The sequence below is a fragment of the Capsicum annuum genome, chromosome 4, assembly GCF_002878395.1.
Source record: "Capsicum annuum cultivar UCD-10X-F1 chromosome 4, UCD10Xv1.1, whole genome shotgun sequence".
Lineage (NCBI taxonomy): Eukaryota > Viridiplantae > Streptophyta > Magnoliopsida > Solanales > Solanaceae > Capsicum > Capsicum annuum.
In genome coordinates, this window is record NC_061114.1 from 229,745,344 (window position 1) to 229,763,059 (window position 17,716).

The 17,716-nt window shown below is 34.9% G+C and overlaps 3 protein-coding genes across 3 annotated transcripts; all 3 read left to right on the forward strand.

The window, feature by feature from the left end:
* Positions 1 to 1,033: 1,033 nt before the first annotated feature.
* Positions 1,034 to 9,719, forward strand: LOC107866858 (GDSL esterase/lipase EXL3). Its single transcript, XM_016712863.2, has 5 exons — positions 1,034 to 1,329; positions 1,915 to 2,045; positions 2,324 to 2,560; positions 3,375 to 3,630; positions 9,463 to 9,719. Exons 1-5 carry the CDS (start codon positions 1,044 to 1,046, stop codon positions 9,627 to 9,629), a joined length of 1,077 nt encoding a protein of 358 aa, XP_016568349.1. The 5' UTR covers positions 1,034 to 1,043; the 3' UTR covers positions 9,630 to 9,719.
* A 2,572-nt stretch (positions 9,720 to 12,291) lies between these two features.
* On the forward strand, positions 12,292 to 15,552 carry LOC107866857 (GDSL esterase/lipase EXL3). The gene is made up of 5 exons (XM_016712862.2): positions 12,292 to 13,305; positions 14,252 to 14,382; positions 14,468 to 14,701; positions 14,786 to 15,041; positions 15,176 to 15,552. The coding sequence occupies exons 1-5, from the start codon at positions 13,050 to 13,052 to the stop codon at positions 15,355 to 15,357; spliced, it is 1,059 nt and encodes a 352-aa protein (XP_016568348.1). The 5' UTR covers positions 12,292 to 13,049; the 3' UTR covers positions 15,358 to 15,552.
* A 746-nt stretch (positions 15,553 to 16,298) lies between these two features.
* On the forward strand, positions 16,299 to 17,637 carry LOC107868525 (GDSL esterase/lipase EXL1-like). Its single transcript, XM_047411383.1, has 3 exons — positions 16,299 to 16,738; positions 17,089 to 17,219; positions 17,303 to 17,637. The coding sequence occupies exons 1-3, from the start codon at positions 16,681 to 16,683 to the stop codon at positions 17,417 to 17,419; spliced, it is 306 nt and encodes a 101-aa protein (XP_047267339.1). The 5' UTR covers positions 16,299 to 16,680; the 3' UTR covers positions 17,420 to 17,637.
* The last annotated feature ends 79 nt before the right edge of the window (positions 17,638 to 17,716 follow it).

Consider the following 17,716-nt stretch of genomic DNA (forward strand, 5'->3'; position numbering starts at 1 on the left):
TAATAATTTTGCGCGCCAAAATATGAAACAAAATCCTATTATTTGATATATATTGGGTCAGACTCTGCCTTAATAATAAGTTATGTTGATCGTCTTACGTAAGACTTAAGGTGCACTTAATAATTTCTCTAAGCAATTCTATATTTCTAATTTTTTATTTTTTTTTTGTCAAATGAAATCAAACAATTCTATCTAATAAATGGTGATCAGTGTAGACATGCGTGTGTGTGTTTAATTAAATCAGTCAGAGGAATATTAGAGTAGTTAGTTACATTAAATGCATGAGAACTTGGTTGAGAATTAATTAATCTATATTCATCAATACCACACTTTTCTCATTGCTTAGCTTTTCTTTTCTTCACGCTTCTCCCTCGTTATAAATGCAAGAATATTAACAAGAGCTATAAGTATAATCAAGAGAAAGTTTAAGTTTTATCCATCAATGGTACAAAATATATTTACATAATTAGATTACTTAAAAAATAAGTATACATAACTTTATTTAATAAGTTACATTGATTCGTTGCTTACCTTGAATAAATGGCGAGTGACATACGATAATAGGTTAAACTACACTGATAATATAACCGTGAGTGCACATTGCTTTAGCTGTTGTGCACATAAATTTCTAGTTAATTTTAACGCAGTGACAAATTCCCTTAAAAAGATATACTTATTTTACATGGTTAAGGTTATTTTTTATGTATCTATTGTAGATTTTGAATTGCTTCGATTAGTTCATGTTTTTACTCATTCATATTTTGAACCTCTTAGTGAAAATCTCTGTCACTATTTTCAAATTTCAATACGTAAAAGTTGTCAAACTTTTTCATCTCTCTCACACACAAAAGGAAACCTTTTCACCATATTGTATGAAAGTTTTCTACGTCTTATCTCATGATCTCATGCGTTCCATGATATCACTATGTATCCTATCCCGAACGTAACAATCTATGACTTTCTGTTTTTTTGGAGTTTTTATAAATAAATAAATAAAACTTTTCAAAAACTCAAACTTCTTTGATAAATTTTCTATATATACAATGATGTCTTCTTGTATAGTGTTTTTAGTGCATAGAATAATAATGACTTTGTTGTATGTTGTTTTTATTATGTTTTTTATTACATCATGTGAAGCAAAGTTGCAAATACCTAAGGACGTAAATATTACTGCAATTTTTGCTTTTGGAGATTCAATTGTGGATCAAGGAAATAACAACAATTTATTGACACTAGCAAAGTGTAATTATTTGCCTTATGGAAAAGATTTCATGGGTGGAAAACCAACTGGAAGATTCAGCAATGCCAAGACCCCAGCTGACATGTTAGGTATATTACTTATACATCTTCAATTTTTATCCTATCAGATCGTCTAGAAAGGAAATAGTCTCTCGTAAAATATTAAGTAAGATTATGTATAATAAATCGTTATGATTCGATCCTTTTTTCGAATCTCACGCATAGCGAAATCTTAATACACCGAACTTTCCTTCCTTTAAAGATCACTTACTCGATCTAAACAGCCGCGCATTCTACCTTCCTCTACGTTCTTGATAACCTATTCTTGTCTCGGTAGAGTTTTTCAATGGCACGTTAAGGTCCTTTTTCCCACTATTTAGAAACAACCATCCAATTGCAAGAGTGGAGCTCAACCAACTGAGTTATGTCCCTCGAGCCTAGTGGAGCATGCATGACGTAGTCACATACTTTATTTAGTTTATTCTTTTCCTTAACGTAGCTAGGCTATCCTGAACTTGAACTAGAGACCTAGCTCGCCATTTTTTTTTCCAGTGCATGTGTAAATATTTTAATAAAATCAGTATACAACCATATACATGTCAAAATTAATCTGTTAAATCCTAATTAATTTAAATGAATGTGATTAGTTGATCGTATACTAATTGTCTATTTCAGTTGAAGATTTTGGAATTAAGAAGCTGATGCCAGCTTATTTGGATCCAAATTTAAATGTCGAAGATTTAAAAACTGGAGTAAGTTTTGCTTCAGGAGCTTCTGGATTTGACCTTTTAACCTCTATTACCGCGGTAACTTCTTATTCTATGCAATTATTTACCTGTAATATAAATTTTTAATCACCTCTAGTCTCTAGAAAAACAGGAATTAGCTACGAACAAATTTAGTTCTAAACCATAAATTCGTCACAATTCTATTTTCTGTTAGCTATGAGCAATTTTGTGACAAATTAAAGCTCACTCATTTCAATTTTTTTTATAGTAAATACCAGTTTAAAAAAAAAAAAGAAAAAAAAAAAAAAACGAAAATAAAAATTTTATCCTATGCTTTCTTGATTTATGTAAATTAGGCAGCATTACCACTATCAGTACAATTAGCTCTTTTTCAACAATATATTTGGAAGATGAAGGGTCTTATTGGGGAAGAAGAAACAAACAAAATTGTTAAAAAGAGTCTTTATATAGTAGTAGCTGGCAGTGATGATCTATGTAATACATATTACATGCTCAAAATTCCAAGGAAGATACAGTACAATGTTGACTCATATACAAATCTTATGGTGGATGGAGCTTCCAATTTTGTCAGCGTAAGTATATCTATATACCTAGTTTTAAGTCATGATCATGTATTAGAGTTTAAGTTATATGCACGAATAACATACAATATATGACTCTCCAATCACTTGATCAGTTGCTATTTATCTTATTACGATTTAGTCTATAAAACGTTTACTTAGAGGTAATTATGAGCACAAACTTATAATTTAATGATCAAGTCGATTATTCATTTTCGATTGAATTAGGCCACGATTACATATACATTTTATTATGAACAATAATATTGAAACTTATCTAAATGGATAGAACTATATTTATATATATGGATCGTGATGAACATGGACGTGTCTTCAGACTTTGGTTACACGAAAACAAGTTCTTAGTTAAGTATGATTGATTAGATATTATTGATGTTTACAACAGTCAGATCTCTCTATAATAGTCATCCTCGATGACTCCCACTAGAGAAAAGCCTAAATTTTTTGATGTGGAATGTGAATAGAAAGGAAGTTGGGGATGGATATAGATCTTTTCGCGTATTTTGAATTTCCCAATTATCGGGAGCAATCTTCACTAGCACGAGGATCTCCATACATATCTTTTGTTCTTTATAATATCATTTCGTTATAGCAGCAAAAAGAATATCCAAACAAACAACATGTTATAAATCAAACGGGAGATCGCGCAACCCAAAAACTAATCTGATAGATGGAAGAATTCATTTAACCTATAAACCTATCAATATTTTTCTATGTGGAATAATTGATACATAACACAATATGTCATAAAGAAGTTTGATCGTATATCGTATTTCGTTTCAATTATTTATTTATTTATTTGAAGGATTTGTACAATATGGGAGCAAGAAGAATTTGGATATTTGGTCTTCCACCAATAGGGTGTTTGCCATCACAGAGAATGCGAGCTGGTGGTCTACTTAAAATTTGTGTGGGCGAATACAACCGAGCCGCACTAATGACCAATGCCAAATTGGCATCTAAAATTGATTCATTATCCGGAAAATTGCCTCAATCGGAGCTTCTTTACATCAATATTTATGATCCTTTACTCGATCTCATTGTCAATCGCGATAAATATGGTACGTTAAATATATACTAATCTTTCTATAAATTCATATTTTTAGATTATTTTAGTTTCTGTACATAATAAGTGTAATGTTTTTGTTTGCACTATCGAGTTACCTATGTTTACCTATGGTACGTTAAAAATTTCTATTTCTACTTGATCTCATTGTCAACCGAGACAAATATGGTACGTTAAATACTAGTCTTCTATAAATTCATATTTTTAGATTATTGTAGTTTCTATACATCATAAGTGTAATTTTTTTGTTTACACTATCGAGTTACCTATGTTACGTTAAAAATTCATATTCTTATTTGGTCTCATTGTCGACCGCGACAAATATGGTACGTTAAACACTAGTCTTCTATAAATTCATATTTTTTTATCATTGTAGTTTCTATAAATCATGAGTGTAACACTGTAACTTTTCGTTATTTATATTTTTTTATCATTGTAGTTTCTATAAATCATAAGTGTAACACTGTAAGTTTTCGTTTACGCTATCGAGTTACCTATAGGTAATTGTCACGATAGGTTCGGGTTGAATTTGAATTCACCAAAATGGTTGAGTTAGTAAATAAGTGGTTCAGGTTACTTGGAGTCTTGAACAATAAAATTACATGTTTTGCGCGTCAACCTAGTTGGTCCTTAACAATCAAACTTATGCTCAGTGGGGCACAAGCTCTATAGAAACTGAAGTCATTTCGGAGCATAACTTATGAGAGTCTATAAAAAGTAAAATATTAGCTATTTGCTATTATAACAACTTAAAATGTATTGAAAGTGTAAGAATTTTTTAAATTAACGGTGTATATAATTTAACTCTTTTTTTTAGATTGCTTAATGTTGTAAATAAGAATATCTATGATTGGGATGTCACGCGGGATGAGCACATGGAACTGCCACGTAGGACTTCTAGAAAGTTGATTCCTCCTAAACGACTTGGAGATTACATTTGGAAAGGGGCAAGTTCACGTGAAGAAGGGTAAACTTGGCAAACAAGAAAGCATAAAGCATCATGAGTGGAGCAGTGCACAACAGTCAATGGGTTGTTATGAACTTTCTCTCTATTTCTTCTGGTTTCCTCACCTCCTTCTCCTTCTTCTATCATTAGTTAATTTTAGCTTCAAATTTCCTTGCAATTTCTGATTTTAGAGACTTGAATAGAAGAGCTACTGCTGTAAGTTGAGTTGGGGCGTATTAATAAGTGCTATTACTATTTGTTGTACCTATTTGTTTCATTGGTGCTTTCATCCAAAGCTCTTCCATGGATGACCAAAAACTTAAATCAATTGTTGAAGAATTAGTTCAGGGTATGAAGGAGTCAACTCTCACAGATATGCGTTCTTTGTTAATAGAAGTGGTGGGAAGCAAAACCCAGCGCCCGGAAAGAAATGCATATGATGACCGTTATACGGTAGCTCTTCACTTCCATCACAAGCCAGCTTCAGTGAAATTTGGTCGATTTTGTGGAAAAAATCCAGAGGCTTGGATCTTCCAAGCAGAGAGATATTTTGATTTTTACAGGATTACAGAAGACCAGCATTTGTCACTTGCTTCTTTTTATTTGGATGGAGATGCATTAGAGTGGTATAGGTGGCTTTTCCGGAATAACAATTGGTGGATTGGGAGCACTTTGCGTCGAAGGTGCGGATTCATTTCCATAAAAAAAGATTAAAGTCTGTTGAAGGATGCCTAGCGAAGCTCCGGCAAACGACCACTGTCGCGGATTATCAGGCCAGATTTGAGGCTATTGCAAACGAGACCGACGACATGGATGATGAACGTATGGTACGTCTCTTTATTTCTGGGCTTCGTGAAGATATTAAGCACTCTGTTTTGGTCCATAATCCCAAGAGTTATGAGGAGACATTTAACTTAGCCTATATACACGAGCGACGGATCTAGGCTGAGAAAGGACCCGTTAGGCCAGCTTTTGCCAGAACAACCCCCCTCTTGCCTAGCCCAAATGTTGCACATCTAAATCAAAACCCATCTTTCTCAAGTTGTACTCCTCTCAAATGACTCACTCGTGCAGAGCTCCAAAGTCACCGTGAGCGTGGGCTATGTTATTATTGTGAGGAGAAGTACTCATCGGGACACAAATGTAGCAAACCCCCACAGCTCCTTTTGCTTACTGATGGATCAGATTTGGACCCTAACTTGCCGGAGCCTATTGTTGCTGATGATTTTGTAGTCGAGGACTCACAATCTTTAGAATTACAGGAGCAATCATCTATTTCTTATCATGCTTTAACTGGGGGAATTTCGTCTTCCACATTACGATTTACCGGTCAAGTAAATGGGTCACCAGTACAAGTATTGGTAGATGGAGGAAGTACTCATAATTTTTTGCAACCACGTGCGGCCAAACATCTTCAGCTCCAAGTAGAGCTCATTCCTCGTTTTGCAGTCATGGTAGGAAATGGACAAAGGCTATCATGTGAAGGTGTGGTAAAGCAAGTTTGCTTACTAATTCAAGGGTGTACTCTAGTCGAGGATCTTTATGTCTTACCTTTACAAGGCGCTGATGTAGTCCTTGGAGTGGCATGGTTGGCTACATTGGGGGCGTGTTGTGACTGATTATGCAACAAGGGAATTTGAATTTAATTTACAGGGGTCTAAGTGGTTATGGAAGGGTGATTCGCCCACAGATGCTCATCAGATCCAGCTACATAGCTTATGGCGTATGACATCAACTGATGCTATTGCTTCTTTCTTTTTATTGGCAATGGTTACACCTGAAGAGAATTGTGCAGGTGAAATGACCTCTGATTTGAGGGGTATTTTGGAGTCATATGATGATGTGTTTCAAAAACCTACAGGATTGCCACCTTCTCGTGTTCAAGATCATTCAATACACCTTATTCCAGGGGCATAACCATTGAATGTTAAACCATACAGGTACCTATACTTTCAGAAATAGGTCATGGAGAAGATGGTGGCAGAAATGCTGGAGGAAGAAGTGATACTGCCCAGCACCAGTCCATTGTCATCGCTGGTGCTATTAGTGCGTAAGAAGGATGGCATGTGGTGCTTTTGTGTTATTATCGAGCACTCAATGCCATCACAGTCCGTGATCGCTTTCCAATTCCAACCATTGATGAGTTGTTTGACGAATTACATGGTGCTCAAGTCTTTTCGAAATTGGACTTATTGTCAGTTATCATCAAATCAAAGTCAAGCCAGAGGATGTGGCTAAGACAGCCTTCCGTACTCACAATGGTCATTATGAATTTTTGGTAATGCCTTTCGAATTGACAAATGCCCCATCAACATTTCAGGCTACTATGACTGAAATTTTTCATCCACATACGTGTCGCTTTGTTCTGGTTTTCTTTGACGACATCTTGGTCTATAGTGCATCATGGAGTGAGCATTTAGAACATTTGATAGTGGTATTACAGTTGTTGTGACAACATCAGCTAGTAGCTAAACGCTCGAAGTGCTTGTTGGGTAAATCTTTTATTGATTACCTTGGCCACATCATCTCCGCTCAAGGCCTTGGAGTGGATCCGGACAAGATCAGTACCATTAGGCAATGGCAGACGCCACGATCAGTGAAAGAAGTTCGTAGTTTTTTGGGGCTAGCCGAATACTATCGTAGGTTTATTCACCAATATGTAGCTATAGCAGGTCCTTTAACTGACTTGTTACGCAAGGATTCCTTTAAATGGACAGAAGTTGAGCAGCATGCCTTTGAAACCTTGAAAGCTCGGCTAGGCTCCACCCATGTTTTGGCCTTGCCTAATTTTAAGCTAGAGTTTTGGGTGGAAACTGATGCGTCTGGGCAAGGTATTGGAGCTATTCTATTGCAACAAGGCTACCCTATTGCTTACTTTAGCCAAAAGTTAAGCTCTAGGATACAGCAAGCTTCAACATACCACCGGGAGATATTTGCCATTACTCAGGCTGTAAGTAAGTGGCGACAATACTTATTGGGGCGCCAGTTCACAATCCTTACTGATCAACAATCGTTGCGTAACTTGACTACCCAAACTATACAGACCCCTGAGCAACAAAAATGGCTCACTAAGCTTGTTGGTTATGACTTTTCCATCTTGTATAGACCTGGAAAACATAATGCAGCAGCAGATGCTTTGTCTCGGACTCCAGAAGCTGTTCTCATGACTATTTCAGTCAACTCTTTTGATATAGAGGCTGATTTGAAGAAGTTGAACCAGACTAGCCACGAGTTAGTGGAAATACAATAGGCTTCACATCGTGGGGATGAAAATTTTGATGACTATCAGTTCAAGGAATGGTTATTATTTTATAAAGGTAGGATAGTGATTCCCACGGACTTTCCGTTGCGCCAGAAATTACTCTTTGAATTCAATGCTAGTCCTACATGAGGACATGCTGGGGTTGCACGCACATTCCATCGTTTGGCATCCAATTTTTTCTGGAAATAGATGCGCAAGTACGTACAAACTTTTGTGGCTGCGTGTCAAATTTGCCAGCAGATGAAGGATTCTCACCTGCATCTTGCTGGGCTATTACAGCCGTTGTCGATTCCGGATCAGGTGTTTGAGGATATTGCTATGGACTTCATTACTTGTCTTCCGAGCTCAAAGGGGAAGACTACAATCATGACAGTAGTAGACCGCCTCACTAAGTACGGCTATTTTATTCCCTTGCCATCAACTTTCTCGACTCATACAGTGGCTGAAGCCTTTGTTGTAGGTATTATCAAGCTCCATGGCCCTCCTCGTTCTATTGTGACTGACCGTGATCCGCGATTCTTACACTCTTTTTGGCAAGAGATTAACCGCTTGCCGGGATCAACTTTAGCCATGAGTACAGCCTATCATCCTCAAACAGATAGGCAATCTGAGGCTCTTAACAAGTGCGTAGAACAATATTTGCGTTGCGACATCGCTGAGGTACCCTCTCAATGGGTTGCTATGCTGCCATGGGAAGAATTTATGTACAATACTTCGTTTCAAACCTCAACTGGCATGACCCCTTTTCAAGCTCTCTATGGTCATGAACCACCTACTATTGCTCGATATATTTTGGGGAGTACCGCAAGTGAACTGGTTGAGTCCTACCTGCTGTAGGACTAATACCGTCCTTGAAGTAGGTGATTGGGCATATGTCAAACTCAGACCTTTCAAAGAGAATACTCTGCGCTTGCAGCGAGATCATAAGCTTGGGAGGCGTTATTTTGGACCCTATCAAGTGTTAAAACGCATTGGCTCTGTTGCTTATCGGCTGGAACTTTCGGAATCTGCAAAAATCCATTCTGTTTTCCATATTTCTATGTTGAAACGTTGTGTTTGCACTCTGGACCAACAGGTGACTCCTCTGCATCTGACTGTTCCGATTACAAAGAATCCAACTGACTCCAACCTTGAGGACAAGGTTGCTTTACAGGAAGGGAGTAATGTTGTAAATGAGAATATCTCTGATTGGGATGTCACGCGGGATGAGCACATTGGACTGCCACGTAGGACTTCTAGAAAGTTGATTCCTCCTAAACGACTTGGAGATTACGTTTGGAAAGGGGCAAGTTCACGTGAAGAAGGGTAAACTTGGCAAACAAGAAAGCATAAAGCATCATGAGTGGAGCAGTGCACAACAGTCAATGGGTTGTTATGAACTTTCTCTCTATTTCTTCTGATTTCCTCACCTCCTCCTCCTTCTATCATTAGTTAATTTTAGCTGCAAATTTCCTTGCAATTTCTGATTTTAGAGACTTGAATAGAAGAGCTACTGCTGTAAGTTGAGTTGGGGCTTATTAATACAAGTGCTATTACTATTTGCTGTACCTATTTGTTTCACTTAAACTTGTATTTGATTTCATCTTATGGACTTACATGTAATTATTGGTTTATTTTAGGTTTTGAAGAAGCAAAAAGTGGATGCTGCGAAGGAAGGAACCAATTCTTATTATGCAGCAACAGCACCGGAACATGTGAAAATGACGCAAAATATTTGTTTTGGGATGGTTATCATCTTACTGAGAAAGGTTATAGGGTTCTCCTTGATCAAATTTTCAATAAATAATTTAATAATTATCAAGATTATATTAGGTTATCTAGTTAATAAATATTGGATTGAATAAAGATAAAAAAATAATTTAAAATAATTTTTTAATATTTTGTCCTGCATTATCATCATATTAAATTTATGAATTTTTTGTATCAGTGCAGAAATATTTTTTATATATTAATTAAAATATTATAATTCAAATGTTTGTCCTTTACAATTGGTGTATAATTAGAATATAACTTGTGCATAAACGTTCTATAATGAGAAAGATAATTATACGCCGAGTATATAATGATTATACATTAGCTGTTGATGTAAACATTATATAGTGAAAAAATATAATCATACATTAGCTATACGATGATTATACATTGAAAAGATAATAATACAACAATTATTAAATGATTATACATCGAATATACCTATCCTTACCCATATATTTACATGATTAGAATCAAAATCCTATGCAAACTATTACACTGGCTATTTCCTATTAAAAGTAGGGAAAAAGACATTGTATAGCCTTTTAAAAAAAAAAATAACCCAAGTTTGGGCATATGGACATATAATGTCCAGTCGGGTAAAAAATGTCACTTTATGGCCTTTTCCTATTTTTTCCCAATTTGGGTCATTTTGGCCTACGTAGTCTATATACAATATTGATACAGTCTATATACAATACTGATACAGTATATTCAACTTGAGCAATTCGGCCCTTTTAAAAATATTTCAATTTTTTTTTTGCTATAAATTTTTTAACTGATCAAATATTCTGTTTTTTTTTTTTTGTTGTTGTTTAGAAATAACAATTAAATTATATAAAAACAATATAATTGTTAAATAAAATATGTATTTATATAAGATATATGTATAGAAATTGTATAGTTCTATCAAATATGTATATGTATAAAATATATAAAAAAAATATAGAAAGTGTATGAAAATTATATAATTATAGTATAAAACATGTAAAAAAATGTACATTTATTGTATAAATTGTGTATCAAAATTGTATAATTTTCGTATAGAATATTTATAAGTATAAGATTTGTATAGAAACTATATAGAAGGTGTATAGAAACGGTATAGAACAAGCCTATAAATTGAAATGGTTAGAAAGTGAAATTTAAATTTCATGGTCATTTTCATGAAAATAGTTTAGTTTGAAGTGTCATTTTTGTCCTTTTCCCTTAAAAGTAAACAACTCATGGAAGTTGGATATAATGAGGTAATCAAATTAAACTAAGGTTATTTTGAGTTTAAGACTTATATGGACTGCTATATGAGTGAAGTTTTCTAAATTAGACACGAATTATTTGGGCCTGGCCCATGATGATGAAAAGTTTGAGAACGAAATCCATAAGGGAGTAAAAACTAAGAGGGGATGATGTTGCAAAAGTAGCCCTTTGTTGGCTAGTGAAGATGCTAATTACATAAATGGCCAAATCTGTTAATTGATGGTGGATTTAGCATCCGTAATCCCTATCTTGAGGTGTTTAAATATCCTTAATCAGGTTAATTATATTTGAGCAAGTGTAATCTTACATATGCATTTACAAAATGTAATAATAATTAGGAGAAATTAAGCCATGTATGCATATACAGAAACTATATCATTAGTGTAATTTATCGTGTATACTTCGATTATATTGATAAACTAGTTGTCTGAATGGTATATATCCATAACTTTCCATAACTTAAATTCTTGTACGAATTGTATTATCACATGATATATAACTCACGGAATATCCAATTTGGTACTCAAAGCAGTGACACGTGATTTTTTATAGGAAAAATAAAAGCCTCCAAAATTTCCGACTATAACGTGTTTACACATTGGATTTAAGTAATATACATCGTGTAATAATTCTTTCATATTATCATTGAAATTTAATAAGCTACTTGCGATTTATTCTAAGTTATTAATCAATATTATCACATAAAATTGTATGTAAAAACCTTTTAAATAATTTGATTATGATATATATATTCGAAGTTGATCAAAATATGAACTCTTATGCAGTGTATATACTCTAAGGTTTTAAATGCGACTGAATTACTGTAAATAGGTGAACAAATCACTCTTTTTGTATCATACTAGTCATTTATCTTTTACTATTTTACGCAAAAATTTTATTTATTTTCTTAAATTCTGCATCAAGTTAAAATAGGCCAAATAAATTGAAACGAAAGGAGTAGGAAACATTAAATTTAACCCATTTTAATCAAAAGCCTCCCATACTGCAATACTGGCCATTCTTTTAGTGACAGATGAAGTTGCAATTAGTGGTACAGAATGAAGTTGCACATGCACTATATTTACTGCTGGTTGCAGTTGTTTGTTGAGATCATATATATATAAATACTGTAGGAAAATCAAAGAAGGGTAGGTACACTCACTTAATGCAATATATGCTTTTTATCTTTCAACCCATGTGCAAATTACTCTTGCTCGTGATTTCATATTTCATATTCTAGAGGGAAAGTTTGATATCAAATTTCTTCATTACGATTTATGTGACATAATTTGACTAGAAATGAAATTTAAGTACAAACTAGTGTTTACTTGAGTTGAGTATCTTTAAGAAATAGTCTCTCTATTTTCATATGGTAAGGATAAAGCTATGTACCCATGGGCTATAACATTCGTGTTTCTATGAAAGCTTCTATTTAAAGATAAAATGAGACTTTTAGAGTTAGATGTTTCAAATAGAGGCGGAGCAGGTAATTTTAGTTTAGGGATTCTGAATCTCAATTTTTTTTTTTTATCTTACTAGTACGGAATTGGTTTTTCCCAGCATGTACATATTTAGTGGCAGAGTCAGATTTTTCACAAAAGGGGTCCAAAATACTAAAAAATATACACACAAGGAAGCCAAAAGGGAGGACAATAGTTTTTTTGTTGGTCAACAACCAACTAAAGTGCTCTATATTTCTTCACTGCTCGTACAACATCTAATATATACATAAACAAAAGTTCCAATAATGTATAAAAAGTATAATTTTCTCGGCTCTGTCCTAGCTCGTATCTAAAATGCTGACCCCACTCCTAGTTCCAACCATAGAAACGTGTCATTCTTTTTTGAAATAGACTAATAAAGAAATAATGACACATAAACCAGAACAGAAAAAGACTAGTAAAATAATCTTGAAAGCAGCTCTTGTTGTCCGTTCCATGCAATCCCAGTTGTCTAACAGCTTTGTCAAATTGATTCAGTATCCATTTTTATGTAATGGGCTTGTTTGGTGGATGATGAACTTTCTAGTAAAAGAAACATTAAAGTCAAAGGTTCCATAAAAGTGCAATCTTGCTTGTACACTAATAATTTAATAAAGCATTTACTCAGCATGATTGATTTCTTGATTCTTGAAGCTATATAGTATACTACTTGTGTGTTTCTTTCCACCAAGCTAAAAAGTAATTCAAATTTATCAATGAAGTTCCATTTTTTCAAACTATGTTCTTTTCTTGTGTTGTCAATAAGTTCGCCTTTTTGTTATGCCATAAGTATACCTCCTAATGAGTCTATTCCAGCAGTGTTTGTTTTTGGAGATTCCATTGTTGATACTGGTAACAATAATGGCCTCAAAACTATAGCTAAGGTTAATTATCCTCCTTATGGTAGGGATTTTATGGGAGGAATACCAACTGGAAGGTTTTCTAATGGCAAAGTACCCTCAGATTTCCTTGGTAAGTAAAAATTTGATATATATATTGTAAAGCTATGTTGCTCGGACTCTTAAAAAATGAAAGCGAGCGCATGTTGGATCCTCGAAAAGTATAGTAGTGTATTTTTTGAGGATCTGACGTGCGCGTGACAACATTCGTGGCGAGTCAGAGTAACATAGTTGTAAAGCCCTACCTATCTGTAGTTTGAATAGAGAGGACTATATTTTTGTTGCTCGGACTTTTTAAAAATAGCAATAGGTGCATGTTGGATCCTCCAAAAGTAGTGTATTTTTTGAGGATTCGACACTGTGTAGCACTTACAGTTCTATCTATCTATAATTTGAATAGAAAAGACTATAATGTACATCTATGTTGCTCGAACTCTTAAAATATGTCAACGGGTGCATGTTGGATCCTCCAAAAGTAGTGTATTTTTGGAGGATATGATACGGATGTAGCAACATTATGGAGAGTGGAAGCAGCATGGTTCTAAAGTTTTGTCTATCTGTAGTTTGAATAGGGAGGACTATAATGTACACCTATGTTGCACAAACTCGTAACACATGTTAACCAGTGCGTGTTGGATCCTCCAAAAGTAGTGTATTTTTGGAGGATCCGACACAGTTGCAACTACATTTCTAAAGAGTCCGAGCAACATAGTTATAAAAATCCATCTATCTATAGTTTGAATAGAGAGGAATATTAGTGTACACCTATGTTGCTCGGACTCTTAAAACATGTTAGGCTGATGCGTTTGGAGCATCCAACACCGGTGAATCAACATTTCTGGAGAGTCCGAGCAGCATTGGACTATAGTTTTCACCTATTTTGTTCAGACTCGTAAAACATGTGGACTAGTGCGTGTTGGATCCTCCAAAAGTAATGTATTTTTGGAGGATCCGATACAGATGTGGCAACACTTCTGGAGAGTTCGAGCATTTTCTTAGTCTCTTTGTCTTCATTTCAGTGGAAGAATTGGGAATAAAGGAGCTTTTACCAGCATATCTTGATCCAACTTTACAAGCACAAGACCTCATCACAGGAGTTAATTTTGCTTCAGGAGGTGCAGGATATGATCCTCTAACATCTGAAATTGCGGTATATTTCTTTCTCTTCTTCGTTTTTTTATGTGTTTTTACCAGAAAATTTTCTTTTAGTTCTGAAACTTAATGTGTATATGCAGAAAGTCATATCATTAGATGGTCAATTGATATTATTCAAAGAGTACATAGTCAAGCTCACAGCAATAGTTGGAGAGGACAGAAAGAATGAAATCTTGGCAAATAGCTTATTCATGATAGTCACAGGAAGCAATGATATTACCAACACGTATTTTGGTTTGGCTATCCGAAGATCATCCTATGATGTTTCATCATATGCTGATCTCTTGGTCAACTCGGCTTCCAGTTTTGTACAGGTAATTTATACAAAATTTGAACTCAATCTGAATTCATGGGAATATACAAGACTATATAATGAGATGTTGTTCATAATTCTGAAGGATTTATATGGGCTAGGGGCACATCGAATTGGTGTTTTTGGCATACCACCAATCGGATGTTTGCCATCGCAAAGAACACTAAACGGAGGAGAAGAAAGAAAATGTGTTGATTATTTGAACCAAGCAGCACAATTGTTCAACCGCAAGTTGGCAGCTTACTTGAGTTCTTCAGGAAACAAATTACCTAATTCAAGATTGGTGTATATAGATATATATGATCTCCCACTTGATGTCATCAACAACCCTCAAAAATATGGTAAATAATGTCTGTTTTTTCTTGAATAGTTAGAATGGACAAATTCGGACCCCGTGCATAGCGGAAACTTTAGTGCACTGGACTGCAGTTTAGTTAGAATGGACAAAACTTCTTATCCTTATATGATTGTGCAGGATTCAAGTATTCAGACAAAGGATGCTGCGGGACGGGGAAAATAGAAGTTGCAGAGTTATGCACATATACATGTTCTAGTGATTCAGATTATGTTTTTTGGGATAGTTTTCATCTTACAGAAAAAGCATACAAACTTTTAGCTCATGAAATTCTTGTCCAAAATTTAAGTGGCTTCTTCTGATGATATATTCCACATACCAACAGGCATAATTGGATACTCTCTAGTCTATTTACTTTTAATGTCCTTACCAAGCATAGAAATATGTATTCTTTTAGTATATTCAAGAGAAGGAGAATTATAGCTCACTCTGTGTACTATCTTCATTGTATGGTTTACAAACAATTATACAAGAATTACAATACTTTGATCGTGATATATGTGTCATGCGTGATGCTTATTTCCTTTTTTGTTATAGATTAAGCAAGTAAATGATATGGTAATAAAGAAGGCGTATTCATGATCTAGCACGGTACATCCAAACTAGCTAGACTACTTAGATCTGTGATCAGTAGGTATGGGGATATTATCGGACATGGCATAAGTCAGTGGTCACAACAAATGTACTTCGCACTTGAACTTACCATTGTCAGGTTATTTGATCCAACCAAGTGTTCCTTTGTGTTTAGATCCAACCAGCCAATGGAAAGTCTTGCTTCTCCACCTTGACAATTGCAGAAATATCAAAAACATGAGGGCAGGACACGGAACTCCCGGAGAGTATGTCGAGGAGTGGTGGTTCCTGGCCAAAGAAAGCCTCTTTTGTGTCGTTTACAATGGCTACAAGGACAAATTGAAATCCAATCAGAATAGATTTTGTTGCGTTTTATGCATTAGACCTTAACCAAAGAAGACTCTTTTGAAAAATGTGCATTGTGCAGCAGATATAATAGTTCATTTCTTTGAGAAGACATATCATTTCTTCTGATTTGGCTAAGTTTCAACTACTGTAGAAAATCGAAAAGGCGTAGGTACAGTCATTTAAAACAATATTTGTTATCTGCTATATTCGAACAACGCTCACGTGGTGAGCCATGTGCAAATCAACATGTAATGTAACATCTAAAGAACCTATATCAGTCCTTGCAATCCAAGTTTGTGTTAAGTGACTGTGGATACTGTCCTCTCTAATAAAGCAACCATTAAATCAGATGGTCCTTAAGTGAAAATTGCTAGGCATGATGGTCCTTATGTACCCTTTAGACATCGAATTCTTGATTCTTAAAGTTAATTACTAGTGCTTATGTGTTCTTTTCTTCCATGCTCCGAGAAGTGTTTTCAGCTTTATCAATGAAGTTCTTTTCGTTAGAAATACATACTTTTCTAGTGTTATCGAGCATTTGTTATGCACTTCTACTGTGCAATGTCCAGGCAGTCACAAGTGTACCGCATAATAAGTCTATTCCAGCAGTGATAGTTTTTGGAGACTCCATTGTTGATACCGGTAACAATAACGGGCTAACAACCTTAGGGAAGGCTAACCATCCTACTTAAGGGAACGATTTCATGGGAGGAAAACCAACTGGAAGATTCTTTTACGGAAAAGTTCCTTCAGACTTGATTGGTAAGAAGAATTTGAAAGTAAGCACTCTTAACTTTGACAGAACATGTCTAGGAACTTCAACCCGTTTCCACTTTGTCAGTTGAACGCTTCAACTTACAAAATGATAATCTAGACAACTCCAAAATTTATGTGTTACATCAGCATCGGGTGTCCATGTGACACAGTGAGTATGAGTTGGAGTGTTTGGTTGCCAGTTGAGACCAAGTTGAGGTGTCTAGATGCGCTCTCTCAAAGTTGAAGTGCTTGCTTGCTAGCTGAGTCCAAGTCTAAGTGTACGTTTATATAATACCTTATTTGTCTTATCTACAATTCAGTATAGAAAAAGTCTTTAATGTTTATCATTATTTCAGTGGAAGAATTGGGAATAAAAGAGCTTTTACCAGCATATCTTGATCCAACTTTACAACCAGAAGACCTCATCACAGGAGTTGATTTTGCTTCAGCTGGTGCAGGATATGATCCTCTAACATCTGAAATCGTGGTATATTTATTTCCTTTATTCGTTTTATGTGTTTTTATGGGAATGTACAAGACTAATATGAAATCTTGTTCATAATTCTGAAGGATTTATACGGGCTAGGAGCACATCGGATTGGTGTTCTTGGCATACCACCAATTGGATGCATGCCATCACAAAGAACACTGAAAGGAGGAGAAGAAAGGGATGTGTTTATTATTTGAACCAAGCAGCACAATGATTTGTACCCTCAGAAATATTGTACAAATATGGCTGCCTTTTTCCTGAATATCGACAAGATCTCTGTGTCTTATCTTTATATGACTGTGCAGGATTCAAGGTTGCAGACAAGGGATGCTGTGTCATCACATCTGTGTGTTCCGATGATTCTGATTATGTTTTTTGGGATAGCTTTCATCTTACAGAAAAAGTATGCAGACTTTTAGTTTATCAAATTCTTGTCCACCATTTAAGTACCTTCTTCTGATAAATTCATATTTCAACATGCATATCAATGAATT